This window comes from Triticum aestivum, chromosome 5B, assembly GCF_018294505.1.
Source record: "Triticum aestivum cultivar Chinese Spring chromosome 5B, IWGSC CS RefSeq v2.1, whole genome shotgun sequence".
Classification (NCBI taxonomy): domain Eukaryota; kingdom Viridiplantae; phylum Streptophyta; class Magnoliopsida; order Poales; family Poaceae; genus Triticum; species Triticum aestivum.
Window position 1 is genome coordinate 691,666,431 of NC_057807.1, and position 15,606 is coordinate 691,682,036.

Here is a 15,606-nt window from a genome sequence, read left to right on the forward strand (position 1 = left end):
CTTACTCCTGCAATTTGAATATTTGTGTAGATTTTTAGTATTTGAAGCCTTATTTTCCTCATAGGATCTAGCAGTTGCTTTGGTTCCATGACAACCGCAACCATATAAAAAAATCTTTCCACCGCAACACTCTTTTTTGAAACCACTTCCATTTTTGCAGCAACAACAACCACGAACCTGAACATGCCAAATCAGGCACTACAACATCAAACATGTAGCATTGACATTGTATGGAATCTTTGTAGCATATGCACCTTATATGCATACTATTCATATTGATCTATCTACTGATTCTCGATCGAACAATCTAAAGGGAAGACTACCAGGTGCTCCCATGATACGAGAGCTCCCAGGTCGTTGGATCATAGATCCAACGGTTAGCTTTGGAGTCTCTAGGGTCCAATTATCAAACTCCTTGGGAGGTTTTGTGCAAATTTGGATGAGCTCTTCATGCGACTGTTTGATCCACCATCGACAAAAATTCAAAAAACTTATTTAGTAGTTTCAAAAAAATTCCATGGAAACCTATATGTGTTTGGTATGAATCTGTGAAAATTCATTGAAACTATTGTGATTTGTCGGCTGTAAAAAAAATACAATTCCGACCCAACAACAAAAAATATTGGCCCAGTTTGGAAAAACATATTTTTTTTGTACACCAAGTCTGAAAGTATACTCTTACAAAATTTTGGACATACACGTAGTATACCCAAGCCTCTATTCCAGACAAGGTTTTCGCTTCAAGGTTGTTCCACTTGGATGAAAATGATGTTTGGGTAAATTTGAATGAGACACGTGCATTTGTTTGGTACCCGGCTGTGTACAAAGGCTTTGTGGATTTGTTTTTTTTTTTCAAATTTTTTGAACTGCTGTGACGGTTCTTTTGGCGAGTTTAGTGTTTTGCAATGCATGTGGGGCAGGCTGGCGTCGCTGTTCCTTTCGTTTCTATTGGCTGTTAGATTTCCTATGTGTCACTGTCAGTTCAGTTTTTGTGTCGCTGTTCGCGCTGACATCGCTTTCCATATCTCGGTGGTTGCTAGCGGTGTTGTTTGCTTTGCCGTTTCTGCTTCCGGTTTTGCATGGAGGTGTTCCTATCATGCACTGAATGTGATCAATTTTGGCAATTTGCAGATGAGACTACGTGTACAATTTCCATATGCATGCTTCAAAGTGTAGGTGTTTCCGTTTTCTGTATTTTTTTTCTATCCAATTTACACAGGCGGTTGCAGATTTTTCCACTGCGTGTTTGTTGGCTATAGAGGAAGTTGCCACGAGATGAGTTTGTTTACGATGTGGTCTGGGCGGCTGACACGTACAGATTTTACGGGATTAGGCGGTACCGCCGTAGGCGTAGCTTCCTTTATTTTTTTGCATTCTCTCTCTTTCCAGAGAACTCCTGTCATCGCCGCTTAATAGCTTTGTGCTGCTATAAATTCTCATCCCGGCAACGTCTAACAACCATCCTCCGTGATCCTCACGAGTCCATGTAGCCCCGTTTCCCTTCTGCCGGCCGATGTGATGGCGCACGCATGAAAGGTGCTGTAAAGGGATGTACACGAGCGACACCAAGAAGGCCACCATCGAGCAGAGGACGGCGGCCTGCGTCCGCCATCCCCGTCTACCTATGAATAGCTAGCGAGCAGCAGCAATGCAAGTCCACAAACCGGACGTCGCTGGCTCGCTCTCGCCGACGCGGGGTTTGCGTGTGGGAGAGTGGGAGTGCCTGCTCCGTCGCCAGCGACTGCAACAGCGTCATCTCTGCCGACTTTGAGGGCCTCTTCTCCTCTTCCGTCGACGTCGGCACGCCATCGCTCCTGTCCGACGGCCTGCCCACGGCGGCCGATTAGACCACGACGGTCGCGGCGCCTGCAGGAGCGTCTTTGCCCTTTCTCCGCCACTCTAGGGGCTCGAGTCCTTCTGGGGCCGCCGACCGGAGATGTAGGATGCCACCGCTGTCGTCCCACTCTTGTACCTTTTTTTTGCGGGGGATCTCACTCTTGTACCATTCTGGATGGTAGCCGGCGGCCGCTGTCGTCCCTCTCTTGGACCACTTTGGGTGGTCACCGGCGACGGCGCCGCGGTGATGGCCTCGACCGCACGTCCTTCCACCTCCCCACACACTTCCTCGCCATGTACGACTGCCAGGGGGCGCCCAGGTCGCCAACTAATGCCAGGATAGGCTACAGGCCCTTTCGTCGAGGAGCTGCGGTCTCCAGAGGACCCCGTTGGCGCCTAAGGACCTGAGCTCTCTGGATTCCAAGAAGCAGTGGGAGAAGGCGTTCATGGACTGCGTCATCGTCGATTCATCATGGGCCTATGCGCCGGCAATCTTGACCTCGAGTCAGCCCTACCTGCCGACGCCTCGCGTTGCCGACCTCCCAGGCTGACGGCGCCCCGCCGTTCTGTGTCGCGTCGCCACCGGTCTGACATTGCGTTCACCCAGGTCGCCATGGCGCCATCGCCTTGCCGGGCAGCGCCATCGGAGCCCTTCCCTCCGCGTCGTCGTCGTGGAGAGGTGTTGCACCGCTTAGGCTAGAGCCAAAGCAGACATTGAGGTGTCACCCTTGCTCCTTGCCTCTCCGCCTCGATCGGCGTCATCTGCGGGATGGCGAACACACGTCGGTTGCCTCTTCCTCACTCTCTACGTCGTGCGCCCTGCATGCTGCTGCTGTGTTGCGTCTGCCGCGAGGTCTGCCTGGTCGCACGCTGCCGCAAGCACACGCGAGCTCTGCCGACGCCCACGGTTGACTTGCGAGTCACTGCACCGCCGCAAAGCAGTGCCTGAGCCCCTCCATGGTATCGTGACAAAGAACTGACTAGATGCTTCATGCTAGAACATAGCATGTTCCTGTGATGTATCCTGCTGGAGCTGCAAGTTTGTGGTATGTCAAACTAAAGTTTGTTGGAAGAGTTTGGTTTAGCTGCTACGCCACATGACTCAGGTTCTTGATGAATTGTGGTAGGAGAAGCAAATCTTGCTTGCTGAATGCAGATCTTGCCTGGAAATGACTGTTGAGCTCAAATTAGGTTAGTTAATTCGTTGGAACACCTGTTGTTTTACCAAAAGCAGCTCAGCTAATTAAACGTTTCGATGCAGAGCCGCGTATCGTATCATAAATCACCTTCCGTTGAACTTTGAATTACCTCGAAAGTGAGAGGAACCACATCATACAAGCGTTGGCATATACACCCTTTTTTATACCCTTCGCATAGGAACATGTATACGCACCACAAGTATGGATATCATTTAAAATAATTAATATTTTCCACACGAAAGCAGGGGCTCTTATCACTCATTCCGTTCATAAATATTTCTGTAATACTACTCTGAAACAAGTCAATATAGGACAGGTATATGCACCACAGGTATGGATATCACTAAAGAGAAGCATGTACTAACTCATTTGGTTGCACTGTTGTATATTCAGCAGTTACAATTCTGAAACAAAATCAATATATATTTTAATGTTGCTTTCAATTCAAGACTTCTTTAATACTACGATTTCCTTATTATATATAGTAAGGTAGACTTGGCCGCAGAGTTAGGGAACGAGATCCTCTAACATCACGAATGGATGTTAGGGAAGCTACAGTACCCTGACATCCCTTCTTCACATCCATATGATTAAGCCTAAAATGACTTGAATTAATTTGCAAATTACAAATCTACTGTATACATTTATAAAAATTACATACAAACAAAATTATGGTGCAATAAAATTAATTTCGGATTTTATTTTCTATGAACAAATTGCGCACATTATCTTTGCTACAGTGCCCGTGACATCCCTTCTTTGTTTTGCACTGGGATTGCACTATAGTTTCATGACATCCCTTCATGATGTTAGAGGGTCCGTTCCGCAAAGTTAGCCACAGAGAAGTAGTATTGTGTGCTAACCATCTGAGGTGAATATACTGCTAAATTCTAAATACCAATAACTGCATTCATCACTTCAGAGTGGTTGATTTAATAGCCAATATTATTAAGTTTCGGATCTTCATTGTGTAGTCTCGCTTCGCATCTTGTCCAAGATCTGTCATACATAGGAATGTCATGTTTCCCAATTTTACAGAGCCCCTGTAAAGAGATATTTTTGAACCTTGCTTGGCAGAGTCAATGATAATATCCAGGAAAAACATGCAGTATTAATGGACCAGAGCAAGTATGCAGGGTTGCGGGAAGTTACACAAAGGATACATATCAAACATCAAACCGGCTGCCATTACGAAGACATACATAGTTGAATTAGTGGTCAATGTAGTTCTACGAACCAAACAGGTCAATCTCCTTACCAATGTTGACCATAAATAAAAGATTGGAAGGATGCGCCATCTTTATCCCTTACGAAAAAGAAGAACTATATTAATGACACAATAGTTATGCATTGTACGTCAATGTACAGTATTATCTAGGAGCAAGCGCGGCGTGCCGCCGCGCGGGTATAAGCTAGTACATGTGTTATGTGTGCTCACAAAAAGTTTTGTTTTTTTCTACTCGTAATAAAAAAAGGTTTTAATTTTTTCTACCCACAATTTTTTTGATTTTTTCGCGCTTTAGAAAATTTGGAAACGAGCTCCAAAGTACCCAAGAACCATTCGCATTTTGCGCCACAGTTACCTCTTTTACAAGCAGGGAATGATCGACGTCGGAGCATCGTCAACCAAACACTAGGCGGGGAGAATTTAGCAGGGGAAGCAAGCTCATGCGATTCACAAAAGACGAGCAGACGGTTTGCAAAACTTTGCCCAGCATATTTTCGGCAAAGCAGCGGATTTGCCTTTCCTTGTCACGCGGTTTAGAGCATCTCTAGCAGATGCGGTTTCTATTCTGGCCAGAAAAAAGGGCCAAACCTGTACTCGCCAGAATTACATGGGTTCGGTCCTTTTACGGGGTCTGCTAGAGATGCTCTTAAACCGGTGACTTTACCGGGTACCCTCAGATAGTGGGCAGGTGATTACATGAATGAAAGTTGTGATGGGACCAAAGGCTTTACTGTAAGTATCTGGCGTTGATCAGCCTTTTGCTCTTGGAAAATGATTGAATTTGACTCGTGTTATGAACTTACGATCGATCTCTAAACCCAGTTTCAGATAAGTTTGAATTAAACCAACCGTTCAGTACTTGGAATAACACATGTACAGGTTGGGTCATGATGGCTCGAAAAGGAAAACACAGCCGTCAAAAAGAAATTCAGGGTGTTGGCAGACGATCAGTGCCTTCCAAAGAGGAAAATTTCTCAACTGCGCGTTACAGCTTATCCATGTGCTCTGGTTTCCTCCGTCCGTGTTTTTTCACTCCCCGCTAAAAAGGAGTTAATTCTGCATTTTTTGCTTTCCACAGCTAGTAGATGTAAAAGCAACAAGGCGGTAGAAATCAGCGAATAGCTAAAGCCACGGGAGGCCTCTTGTAGTCTTGCATCATCAGTTCATCATAGAAATCAGCAATTTTTTGCTTACTCGGTTGCTTTGGAGTGGCTGAGCTGAGCTGAAGTAATTTCGGTTTTAGGTAGTTGCTAGTGTTTGCTGTGCTCATGTCAGGTGGTACTGTTGTTGAGTGCTTGAAGAAAGTTCCGTCTCTTCTTCTCAGGTTTGTGCTGAAACAAACCGTGAACCGAACAACCTTGACTTCCTTCTCCAAGTAAATCAGTAAGCCCCCGAGCAGCGAGCGCCGACTCATACGACAGGTTAGCTGTGGCCCAGCAAGAAGAGGAAGACGAAGGCGAGGTCAATGACGAATGAAACTGAGGGTTGTGTGGTTAGTTGAGCTGCATCAAAAATTTGTTGCGGTTGATAACTGCATGCAGTAACCATAGACGCCACGATCAAAATCACCGTCCTAATCACTGAAAAAACCCACCTACATCGTTCTTTAACATTTTGATCATGCCACGACCGGAGAACGAACAAACAGAACATCATCACTTCTTAATTTCGTTGCAGAGCTCAAGAACAATCTCTGCGATTTTCGACTTCGGTATCGGCTTTGTCAGGTGAAGATCCATCCCTGCCTGGATGGCCTCCTGCTGACCCTCTTCCTCGGAATGTGCGGTCAGCGCGATGATCGGGGTGCGGATACCATGACGGCTTTCTTCCTCACGGATGCGCCTCGTCGCCTCATAGCCATCCATCACCGGCATCTGAATCAGAGAAAATTGAATTGGCAGCAGTGTCGAATTAAATCATCTATCATCAGAAATGAAATGTACCTGGCAATCCATGAAAATCACATCGTAGGGCATGGCCCCTGTATCTACATGACTCTCTGGGACGCCATTTGCACCCTCAAGAGCTTTTGTGAACATGGCCACAGCCATGGAGCCATCCGTGGCAATTTCTACAGCTGCTCCGAGATTGGTCAGCACCTGCTTCTGGACTATCTGCAGCACCAGGGTGTCCTCCGCCAGCAGCACGTGCATGCCCTCCAGCGGCTTGCCGTCTCCAACATCGGTCGGTCCCTGGAGCGCCGCCGCAGCTGCCACGGGCGTGATTTCAGAGGTCTGATCTGCCGCTGGTACTTCTTTCATGGCTGTCCCGAACTGATAAGGATGCTGCTGATGGAACGGGGAGGCCTGGAGATCTCTCATGACCTGGAGGAGCTTGTGCAGCCGGGATCCATGGATGGGCTTGCGCAGATCAAGATCGCAGATCGCCGCCTCCTTGAACTTCCTCAGATCCTCGGAGGGGGTCTTGAGGTCGGTCAGGCAGACGACCCTGCACGGTGCCTGGTGCCTGATCCTCGCCAAGCTCACCGCCTCGCGGGCGACCTTGTGGAGCATCCCGCTGGAGACGTCGACGATGACTAGCAGGCCGAAGGGGTGAACATGCCCTTCGTGGTTGCCGGCCATGCCGCTGCTGTTCCGCAGGTGGCTAACCATCTCCTTGGAACTGAAGCACCGATCTGTGGTGCAATCGAAGTCGCCGTCTCCGACGCCATGCAACGACGACATCAAAGCCGGCCTCGAGGGTGAGGCACCGCCGGCGATGCGCGCCTTGTCGAGGCTCGACGCGAGGAGCTCGGTGCTTGGGACGGGCCAGACCTTCATCCCGATACTTTCCATGCATGTGTGGAGGATCCGGCGGGTCTCGTTGCCATGGACAAGGAGGACGCATTGCCCGCCCTTAAAGCAGGCGGGCTCACTGAAGAGCGAGGGCGGCGTCCTCCCTTGCTCGAGGTCCTCTTCAACCTTTGGACTATCGCTCACTTTTAGGAACACGTTGAAACCGAAGCATGTTCCCGCTGCCCCTTGCTCATTGTCCATTATGTTGATTTCTCCTCCCATCAGACGAACCTAAAATAAATATACCAACAAGAACAACAAGCAAAATCATAAGTAAACAAGAAAACACAAAACATGAGTGAGATATAGTTTTTTTCTTTCCAAACAGTACAACCCTACCCCATGAATAATATAGTAGCGACTAATTGTTTTGCAAAGTTCTCAATGGCGACGCATAATTCATATTGAGTGTTACATGCAAAGCAACATAAGTTGCCTGAATTTTTCTTAAATACATTTGGGTTAACATAGCCATCTTCATCCCAAGTCAGTCTATAATTTATATATAACCTCCAATGATACAAATTATTAGACTTTGTAGTGTGTAAACTAAGGTGATGTTTTAGGCAAGTGGCAGTTCAAAAGCATTGATGTACTTGGCAGGGTTTTAACCTCCACAAAAAGAGTTGAGATCACTTACAAAGGATTGCACGATTCCAAGTCCAAGCCCGGTACCACCATGCCCTTCCTTCACTTGAACATAGTTCTCAAACACAGACTCCCTCTTATCCTTGGGTATTCCCACACCAGTGTCAACCACCTCAAAATAAAACTCAACCGAATTGGAGTCGTTTTGCAAGGACATGCAGCCATTATGTTCATTACAGTTCTCCCTCCTTCCTAGGAGCCATTGGAAGACCCCACCAGGGCGACGGCAGGGAGAAAACCTCGTCGGGGTGCTTATCATGGATCTTCTCATGATTGGGCGGTTAGCCCATGCCCGAAGCATGACGTGGCCTTCGTGCGTGAACTTGATGGCATTGCTGAGTAGGTTGTCAAGGATCTTCTTGACACGCTTGTAGTCACCGATGGTGGCAGTGCATCGAAGCACGGAGAAGTCACAGGGGTCCCAGATTACCTCGATGCCTCTTGACATGCCGATGACATTCGCTAGGTCCATGGATTCCTCAAGCACGTCTGTCATCTTGAACTCCACCTCCTCTAGTTGCATCTTCCCGGACTCCACCTTGCCCATATCCAGGATCGTGTTAAGTATATCTGCATGTAATATACACATGTATATTAGTCATCATATGCTCAGCTAAGAGAGAGAGAGAGAGAGAGAGAGAGAGATAGATAGATAGATAGATAGATAGATAGAGAGAGATAGAGAGAGAGAGAGAGAGAGAGAGAGAGAAAACTTGTCGTTTTATGCTTTCAAAGACGGCCACAACCAACACGTATGGTGCATCAACGTGACAAAATATTTGCCTTACCACAAAATAGACAGAAAATATTGAAACACAATGTATCTACTGGCTGCTAACATGGTGATATAGGAAAATTCTATTTCAACTATCCTAAACTTTAATCTAAAAAAACTATTGATTCTTTACCAAACAGAGATTTATTTATTGTTTATTTTATAAATTATGAGCAAATTTTATATTCAAAACGTATAACAGTTGTCTTGCACATTTTCTACACCTAAAATTATAAACATATTATTTGTGGAAAATTTACTTTCATGACGTGTAAATTTATATAATAATCTGATCATATTTGCTAATTTGCCAAGTGCGGAGTAGATCTAGTACTAAAAGGTGGCGCCAACTATACATGGCATTGTTATGTATGCAATGGTAAGTAGGGCCATGGATTTATTGATGCATGGAGCTTGCAGACTGACCCAAGAGCTTGTTGGTGCCGACATCCATTTGGTCGAGGTTGTAGGTGAGGTTGGGGTTGTCGTGGGCCTCCAATCGGGAGAGCTCGATGAGCCCAACAATGGCGGCTAGCGAGGAGCGGATGTCATGGCTGGCACGGGCGAAGGCATTGCTCTTGTTCATGCTCTTGCGCTCCGCCTGCCGGAGCGCCTCCTTCTGCCTCACCAGGTCAGCCTCCAGCACCGCCTCCCGCGCTCCGGCCCGCCACATCGCCCGCGCCATGAGAAAGCAAACTACCGCCGCGATCGCCACAACCGTGCACATGATGCACACGGCGACCACCTCCATCTCCCAGACCTCGGCCGCGTCGCTTCACCCGCTGAGCACCAGCCGGACTCCCTAGAGAGCAAGAAGAAATATGAATGTAAATATTTGTCAGTGCGCCGCTGTTGCGCTGGAAGCCATTCGGATTACAAGGAAACAAATTTTTCATGGAGAGCCTAATCTTTGAATCTGCGACGACACGATTGGAATAGAAAAATCACTTTGATCTATCCCGTTAATTTGGAAAATCTCGAGTTTTTAAGTACCCTTTCCATTTTGTGAAGTTAATGAAATTTTCCGTGAAGATTCTGCAGGTACTAGCCACCTTAATATACGTGCTATCTTGTGGTGCCATTACTTAAGTAAGCGTAATTTTGGTAGAGTGTTGTGTTGTGAAGAAAGAAAAAGGGGTGTCTGCTCTGCGAAGGACAGTTAATAACCCTTAGGTTTCCTTTGGTTCAAATTATCTCCCTGAACTCTGAAAACCGGCGACAGTACCCCCTTCTCATTTAACATGTTTTCACTCAGGTTAGGTTCTATTCAGTGTACCATGTCATCATTTCTCTCTCCTCTCACAGCTGAAATAAAAATAGTAGGTTTGTCTCAAACTGTGTATGTCAACTTTAGCTGTAATTTCAAATATTGTTCACTAAATTATTTCTGATTTACTAGATTATTTTTTCAAAACTTTCTATGCAGTTTCAATTTTGAGGTTAAGTTTTGTACTTGAATCTAAAACGCCAAGTTTTTCTTAAACTGCAAGTCAATCTTAACTGAAACTATACCAGAATGTTCCATCAATCATTCATGATTTCCTGATTTTTTTCAAAATTTGGTATACTACATTATGAACGAAACATATAGTTCACCAATATGCTGAGTCTGAAACGAACGTACGTACGTAGCTGATGAATGAAACATGGTCTATATAGTTCACGGCAATGTAAAGCTTGTTTAACATGCTTACATGCACCCTGAGCCCCTGCATGCATGGGAGGAGACGTACGTACATACCTGCTGTGTGACGACGAACTTGCGGTCAGGGTCTTATATATCCACCAAGGAGTCAAGCCTGTTCATCACGCACGTACCCTGCAATCAAGGTGGAAGAAATCACAAACGTACACATGCAAAGCAGGGACGGCCGGGCCTGGACAGCTAGAGAGGCCACCTCCCAGCTGCGTCGATTGGTACCTAGCGCTAGCGGAGGAAGAGAAGGTGTTGGGGCCGGCCGGGGGACGGCGGCGGGAGCTATGGTGGAGACCTAGATGGCGGCGGCGGATCCCTCCCCTGGCCCTGGGTAGGGCGATCGATCGATCGACGTGCGAATGATTAATCTCACGCAGCCATGTTTTGTGGGTCCGGTCTCCCACGGGAAGATCGAACTTGCCCCAAAATCTGTCCCCGCAGCCGCAGGACCTTCCAATCTCCTCCTTCATTGCAATTGCAAGATCTTTGTCCCGGATTTATCTCTCCCTGCAGGACCTTCCAATCTTCCAAAACTTGCCCCTGACCAGACTACCACAGAGCTCGCCCCTTCCAGCAGGAGGCAAGGAGGCAATGGCTAGTGTGCTAATACGTACCCGGTTGCATTTTCAAGTGATTCTAGTTGCTACAGAACTAGTTAGATTACTGGACAGTGGTACTAGCTGCTAGTAAGAGCATCTCTAGCAGACCCCTTATAGGGCGCGCCCCTTATGAGGGGTTTACAGTTCACGTTTTTTCTCTTATAAGGGGTAAATTTGGCTGCGGCAGAATAGAAACCACAGTTGAAACTATAAACTTTAAAAAAAAAATAGGTTTGGCGCGAAAGATGAACAAGAAAGAGTAGTAGATAGAAGTTCATCATCGATATATATATGAGGTCATCGATTTACATTGTGTAGATTCGTCACAACATCGGCCTAACCTACTACCCAATATATGGCTCATCGGAGCCCTCCGGGTGCGGCAGCGACGCTGCGGCCTGGTGGCGATCACTTGTCGTCGTCGTCGTCGGAGGTGAGGTCGATGTACATGGAGTCTTGCACGTCGGCTTCGTGGCGCCACACCTTCATCTTTTCATCGAACTCCCGCGCCTTGGCGTGGCTCTGCTCATACAGGAGCTGGTTGATCTCCTCGTCCCGCCGGTGGCGCTGCGCCACCTCATCCTCCTCCCGCGCACTGCCATCGAGAATCGCTGCCTCGATGGCGTCTACCTCAGAGGTTGGGAGGGGGGGGGGGGAGGTAGTCCTCCGACCGAACGACGCCGGCGCGCGGCTCTTCCGCCTCAGGTTCCCTCTTCCCCGCACAGAGCTCGTCCTCTTCCCTCCTGACCGTGCGGAGCGGCGGGAGCTCCTCTACCTCCCTCTTGACTGGCGACAGCGGCGTGAGCGAGCTGCTCGTGCCGAAGACCCGAGCCTGCTGTCGATTGTACTCCTCTATCTCACGGCGGACGAGGGACGCCGACGGCTCAAGGCCATGGTTGATGTATTGGTGGGTGGAGCACTTCCGTGTCGCGGCGACGGCGACGCACCGCTTACGCTCCTCGTCGTCGTGACCGCCGGCGGAGCGGCTGACGCTCTACATCCCGCGCCACATGAGGCGGAGTAGGGGCCTCTCGGTCGGAGGGGCGGCGGATTTAGCTCACCAGCCGTGAGAAATCAAAGGGGGGAATGGGGAATGGCGGCGGCGGGGGGATAGGGTATCGCGGCCGCGGACCGAATATATACTGCGCGGGGATTTTCTTTCTTGGCCACCATAAACTTTTTATGTGCCAGGACGACTATACGGGGTCTAGTCTGGCCCAGAAAAGGGCCAAACCCATATAGTTGCCGGAAGTATAGGGCTGGACGGTTATAAAGGGTCTGCTAGAGAAGCTCTTACATGAGTGGACATGTGTACTGAATTTCCAAAATTTGTTTGTTAATGAGGGTACACGACGTCTCCTATTTGGAGAGGGCAACTAATTGAAGGGTACCCTTTGAGGGAGCCCTCAGGGTCAATTTTAGTTGGCTGAGAGTGCACCACTTCCGCCACTACTTGGCGCGCTCTCAGCCACCACCACGCGTAGCGTGCTAGGCTCTCTCGCGAGACTTGGATTTTTATTTCCTGAACGTGTTTTCGGGTTTAGATGATCTATTTTTTTGGCTTTTCGGTTTTGCCAGGTTTTCCTATATTAAAAAAAACATTTTTACTCAAAAACTGAGATTTTTTTTGCTTCCGCGAGAGGCACAGATTTACTTCTCGTGTAGGCACAATTATGCCTTTCGAGAAAAAAATGTGTTTTCATTTCTTCCGCTTCCGCAAGAGGTACAAAGTATTGCGAAGGCACAAATTTGTGTCTCGAGAGGCATGTGCCTCTCGAAAAAAAAACCGTGTTTGTTCCTTTTTTTTCTTCCGCGAGAGGCATATATTGACTTCTTGTGTGCCTCTCAAAAAGAGGAAAAAACACATTTTTTTTTGCTTCATGTGGCACAGATTTCTTTCTCGTTGAGGCACATATTTGTTTTCACGAGAGGCACAACGGTGCCTCTTCGGAAAAGGAAAATTGATGAAAAAAAAACCATGTTTCTGGCTTTATTTTTTTGTTCCATTTTTTCATTAAAATAAAGGTACATCAAAACCTATCGATATGGAATCTAGTTTCAAAATCTCAACGTGAGAAATCAACGATGCAAACGCTTCGGGATTTAGACGCACGACTTAAAAGATAAAATATTTTCAATAAACGAATATAAGAAAAAACGCATGGGTTGTGACAAGTGGTGCACACAAGTGGCGCATATGTAGTGTGCCACTTGTCACAACATGGCATGACGGGAGTGACCTTTGCAAGGGGTACCATTAATTAACTAGTGATTTCGCTATTTGGTGAGCAGGTTGCGTGCAAGCGACCTCGCACACACACTCCAGCGCGTTCGATCCTTTTTTGGGCCGGTCCATTTTAGGGTGTACCGCGCCGGTTTTGGGCGGTGAACCTTCTCTGAACTGTTTTTTTGGTTTTACCTTCATGTTTTCTTCCGATTTTTCTTTTTCCTTTTATTTGTTCTTCTTTCCTATTTTCTTTTTCGTTTCGTTTCTTTTCTGTTTTCTTTTCTTATTTTTCCGTTTTCTTTTATTCTTTATTCTTTTTTATTTTGGTGGACATCCTTCAAATTTATGGACATTTTTGAAATCACAAACATTTTTTGTGTCATGAACCTCTTTCTAGAATCGTGAACATTTTTTCAAATTCGTAAACATTTTTTGAAATTCGCAAACATTTTCTAGATCGCAAACATTTTTCGAATCATGAGCTTTTTCCCTATCGAGAGCATTTTCTGAAATTGCGAACGCTTTTTAAACCGGCGAACATTTTGAAATTTTTGTGAATATTTTTTGAAATTCACGAACATTTTTTGTTTTTATGTACATTTTTTTGAAGAGCATAAACATTTTCTGAATGAACGAACATTTTTTGAACTGACGAGGCTCCCTCCTTCTTTCTCCACCCTGCTGCTGCTCCTTAGCTCTCCATCCTCCCCAGCTGCCGTACGTCTCACCATCACCATAGCTGGGTGGTTTCTCACTAGATAGGGGGGGGGGGGGGGGGCGTTGCCCAGCCGCGCGACTGCTCACCCAGCCGAGCACCGCAGGGACTCCTCGCTCATGCCTGCACGTTCTGTAGTGATGCGTGGTTTTTTGAGAGAAAGATGTGCCCCAGACACCGCCATGCTGCAACAACTTTTTTTATCGGTGATGGACAAGGCAACACGGATGTTGGAGGCAGTCGGCGAGTTTCTTTTTGCTGCAACCCGCATGCAGTTTTCTTGGAATCGGTGAGTAGAATTGATGGGATCGTCGAGCCAGTCAATGTGGGTTGGGAAGCTGCAACCTGTGACCGAATTTGCTGCTAGTGGAGAGAGGATTTGCTGGATCCGGTGACTTGATTTTGCCGGCGACCTAAAAAATGGCAGCGTTTTTTTGCCACCCGACGGCAATTTTTTGTTGCATCCGGTAACAATATTTTTTGCTACTATCGTGAACCGGCTTCGTTTGATGCTACATCCGACATAGACGATGCTAAGGCGGACGACCACGTTTTTGCTAGTATCGGTGTTTGCAGGTGCCGGAACTGGCGTCCTTCGATGCTACTATCGACATTTTTTTGCTACTATCGGCGTTTATAGGTGCTGGAACCAGCGTCCTTCGATGCTACATCCAGCAACGACGATACTACGGTGGGCCGACATCGTTTTTGCTACTACCGATGATTGCAGGTGTTGGAAATGGCGTCCTTGGATGCTACATCCGGCAAGCGATGATGCTACGACCGACAACTCTGCGCTGGACGCTGCAACAAGCAAAAATCGGTGTTGGTGTTGTGGCATCCTGCTACTACCACCACTAGCACGACGTCGGCGCCATGATTGAAACAGTGAGGACGGATGCCGCGAGCTGCAAGGAGGGCGAGGGCGGCGGCGCTTCGAGGTTAGTCGCCTCGCTCAGCCACCGCGGCCGCTGCTCCTGTTTTTCCTCTGTGTTTTTTGTCGGATGCGTTTTCTTTTGAGGAGAAAAAAAAATGATACGCGACGGACAGAAGCGTCCGAATCCAACGCTGGCGCGGTGACCGGCCGGAAATGAGGCCGGCCGGCCGGCCGAGAACAAAACACCGTTCGGCGAGCTGCTCAGGTGCCACATTGCCCCGACAGGTGGGCCCTCTTCCTCTCGTCTGGATAGAGCCGGCGGGGCTGGCGCTCCCGCTCATGGCGCTGCTGCTGCGGCGGCGTGGGGCAGGCGGCACCGCCGGACCGCCATCCGCGGAGGCGGTTGACGCGCCGCGCCCCGCTGCGAGGGGAGGAAGACGATGAGGTCGGGCCCTGGCCAGTCCGGTCTGGTCTCCGTCGACCCGGACTGCCTCACGCTCGCGGTTCCAGAAGCCGAGTTTGCTGATGCGGTGCCTGGGGGCATCACCCGCGCCGCGGTCGCCGTTCGCCACAGGCCCACATCTATTTCGCATCTTGGCCCACAACCAGGCCCAGGTCGGTAGCACCCGCATCTTACCCCCCAATATAGAGTGCGCAACATTTTTGATTTGGTATAATGAGATGATAATTGCAAGGTTCTGACAGAATAATAGTACGTTTGACAGCCTGAAATGTAGACACTACTAGTACTACTATTTAGAGAAGGCCAGAGAGGGTATTAGGCAGCAGGCAGTTCATCTTAAATCAGATCAGTAATCAACCTATTTTGCAGCCTTGTTGCCCTGCTTCCTTAGAGTGGAGAATGACTACCCATTGAACATCGTTTGGTGCGAGATGCATACAGTTTGGACAGTTACAAACAATTTGGTGTATATATTTGTATTTTCGGGGTGGGAGGATGCAAGAATTTTACTTTCTTTGCAGCTGGACACACCTAGGGGTATACTGTCT

At 47.8% G+C, this 15,606-nt stretch overlaps 1 protein-coding gene across 1 annotated transcript; it reads right to left on the reverse strand.

The window, feature by feature from the left end:
* Nucleotides 1–5,864: 5,864 nt before the first annotated feature.
* LOC123117720 (probable histidine kinase 2) lies at nucleotides 5,865–9,277 on the reverse strand. The gene is made up of 4 exons (XM_044538418.1): nucleotides 8,908–9,277; nucleotides 7,699–8,276; nucleotides 6,207–7,289; nucleotides 5,865–6,137 (listed from the first exon to the last, which is right to left on the reverse strand). Exons 1-4 carry the CDS (start codon nucleotides 9,230–9,232, stop codon nucleotides 5,919–5,921), a joined length of 2,205 nt encoding a protein of 734 aa, XP_044394353.1. The 5' UTR covers nucleotides 9,233–9,277; the 3' UTR covers nucleotides 5,865–5,918.
* Between the last annotated feature and the right edge of the window lie 6,329 nt (nucleotides 9,278–15,606).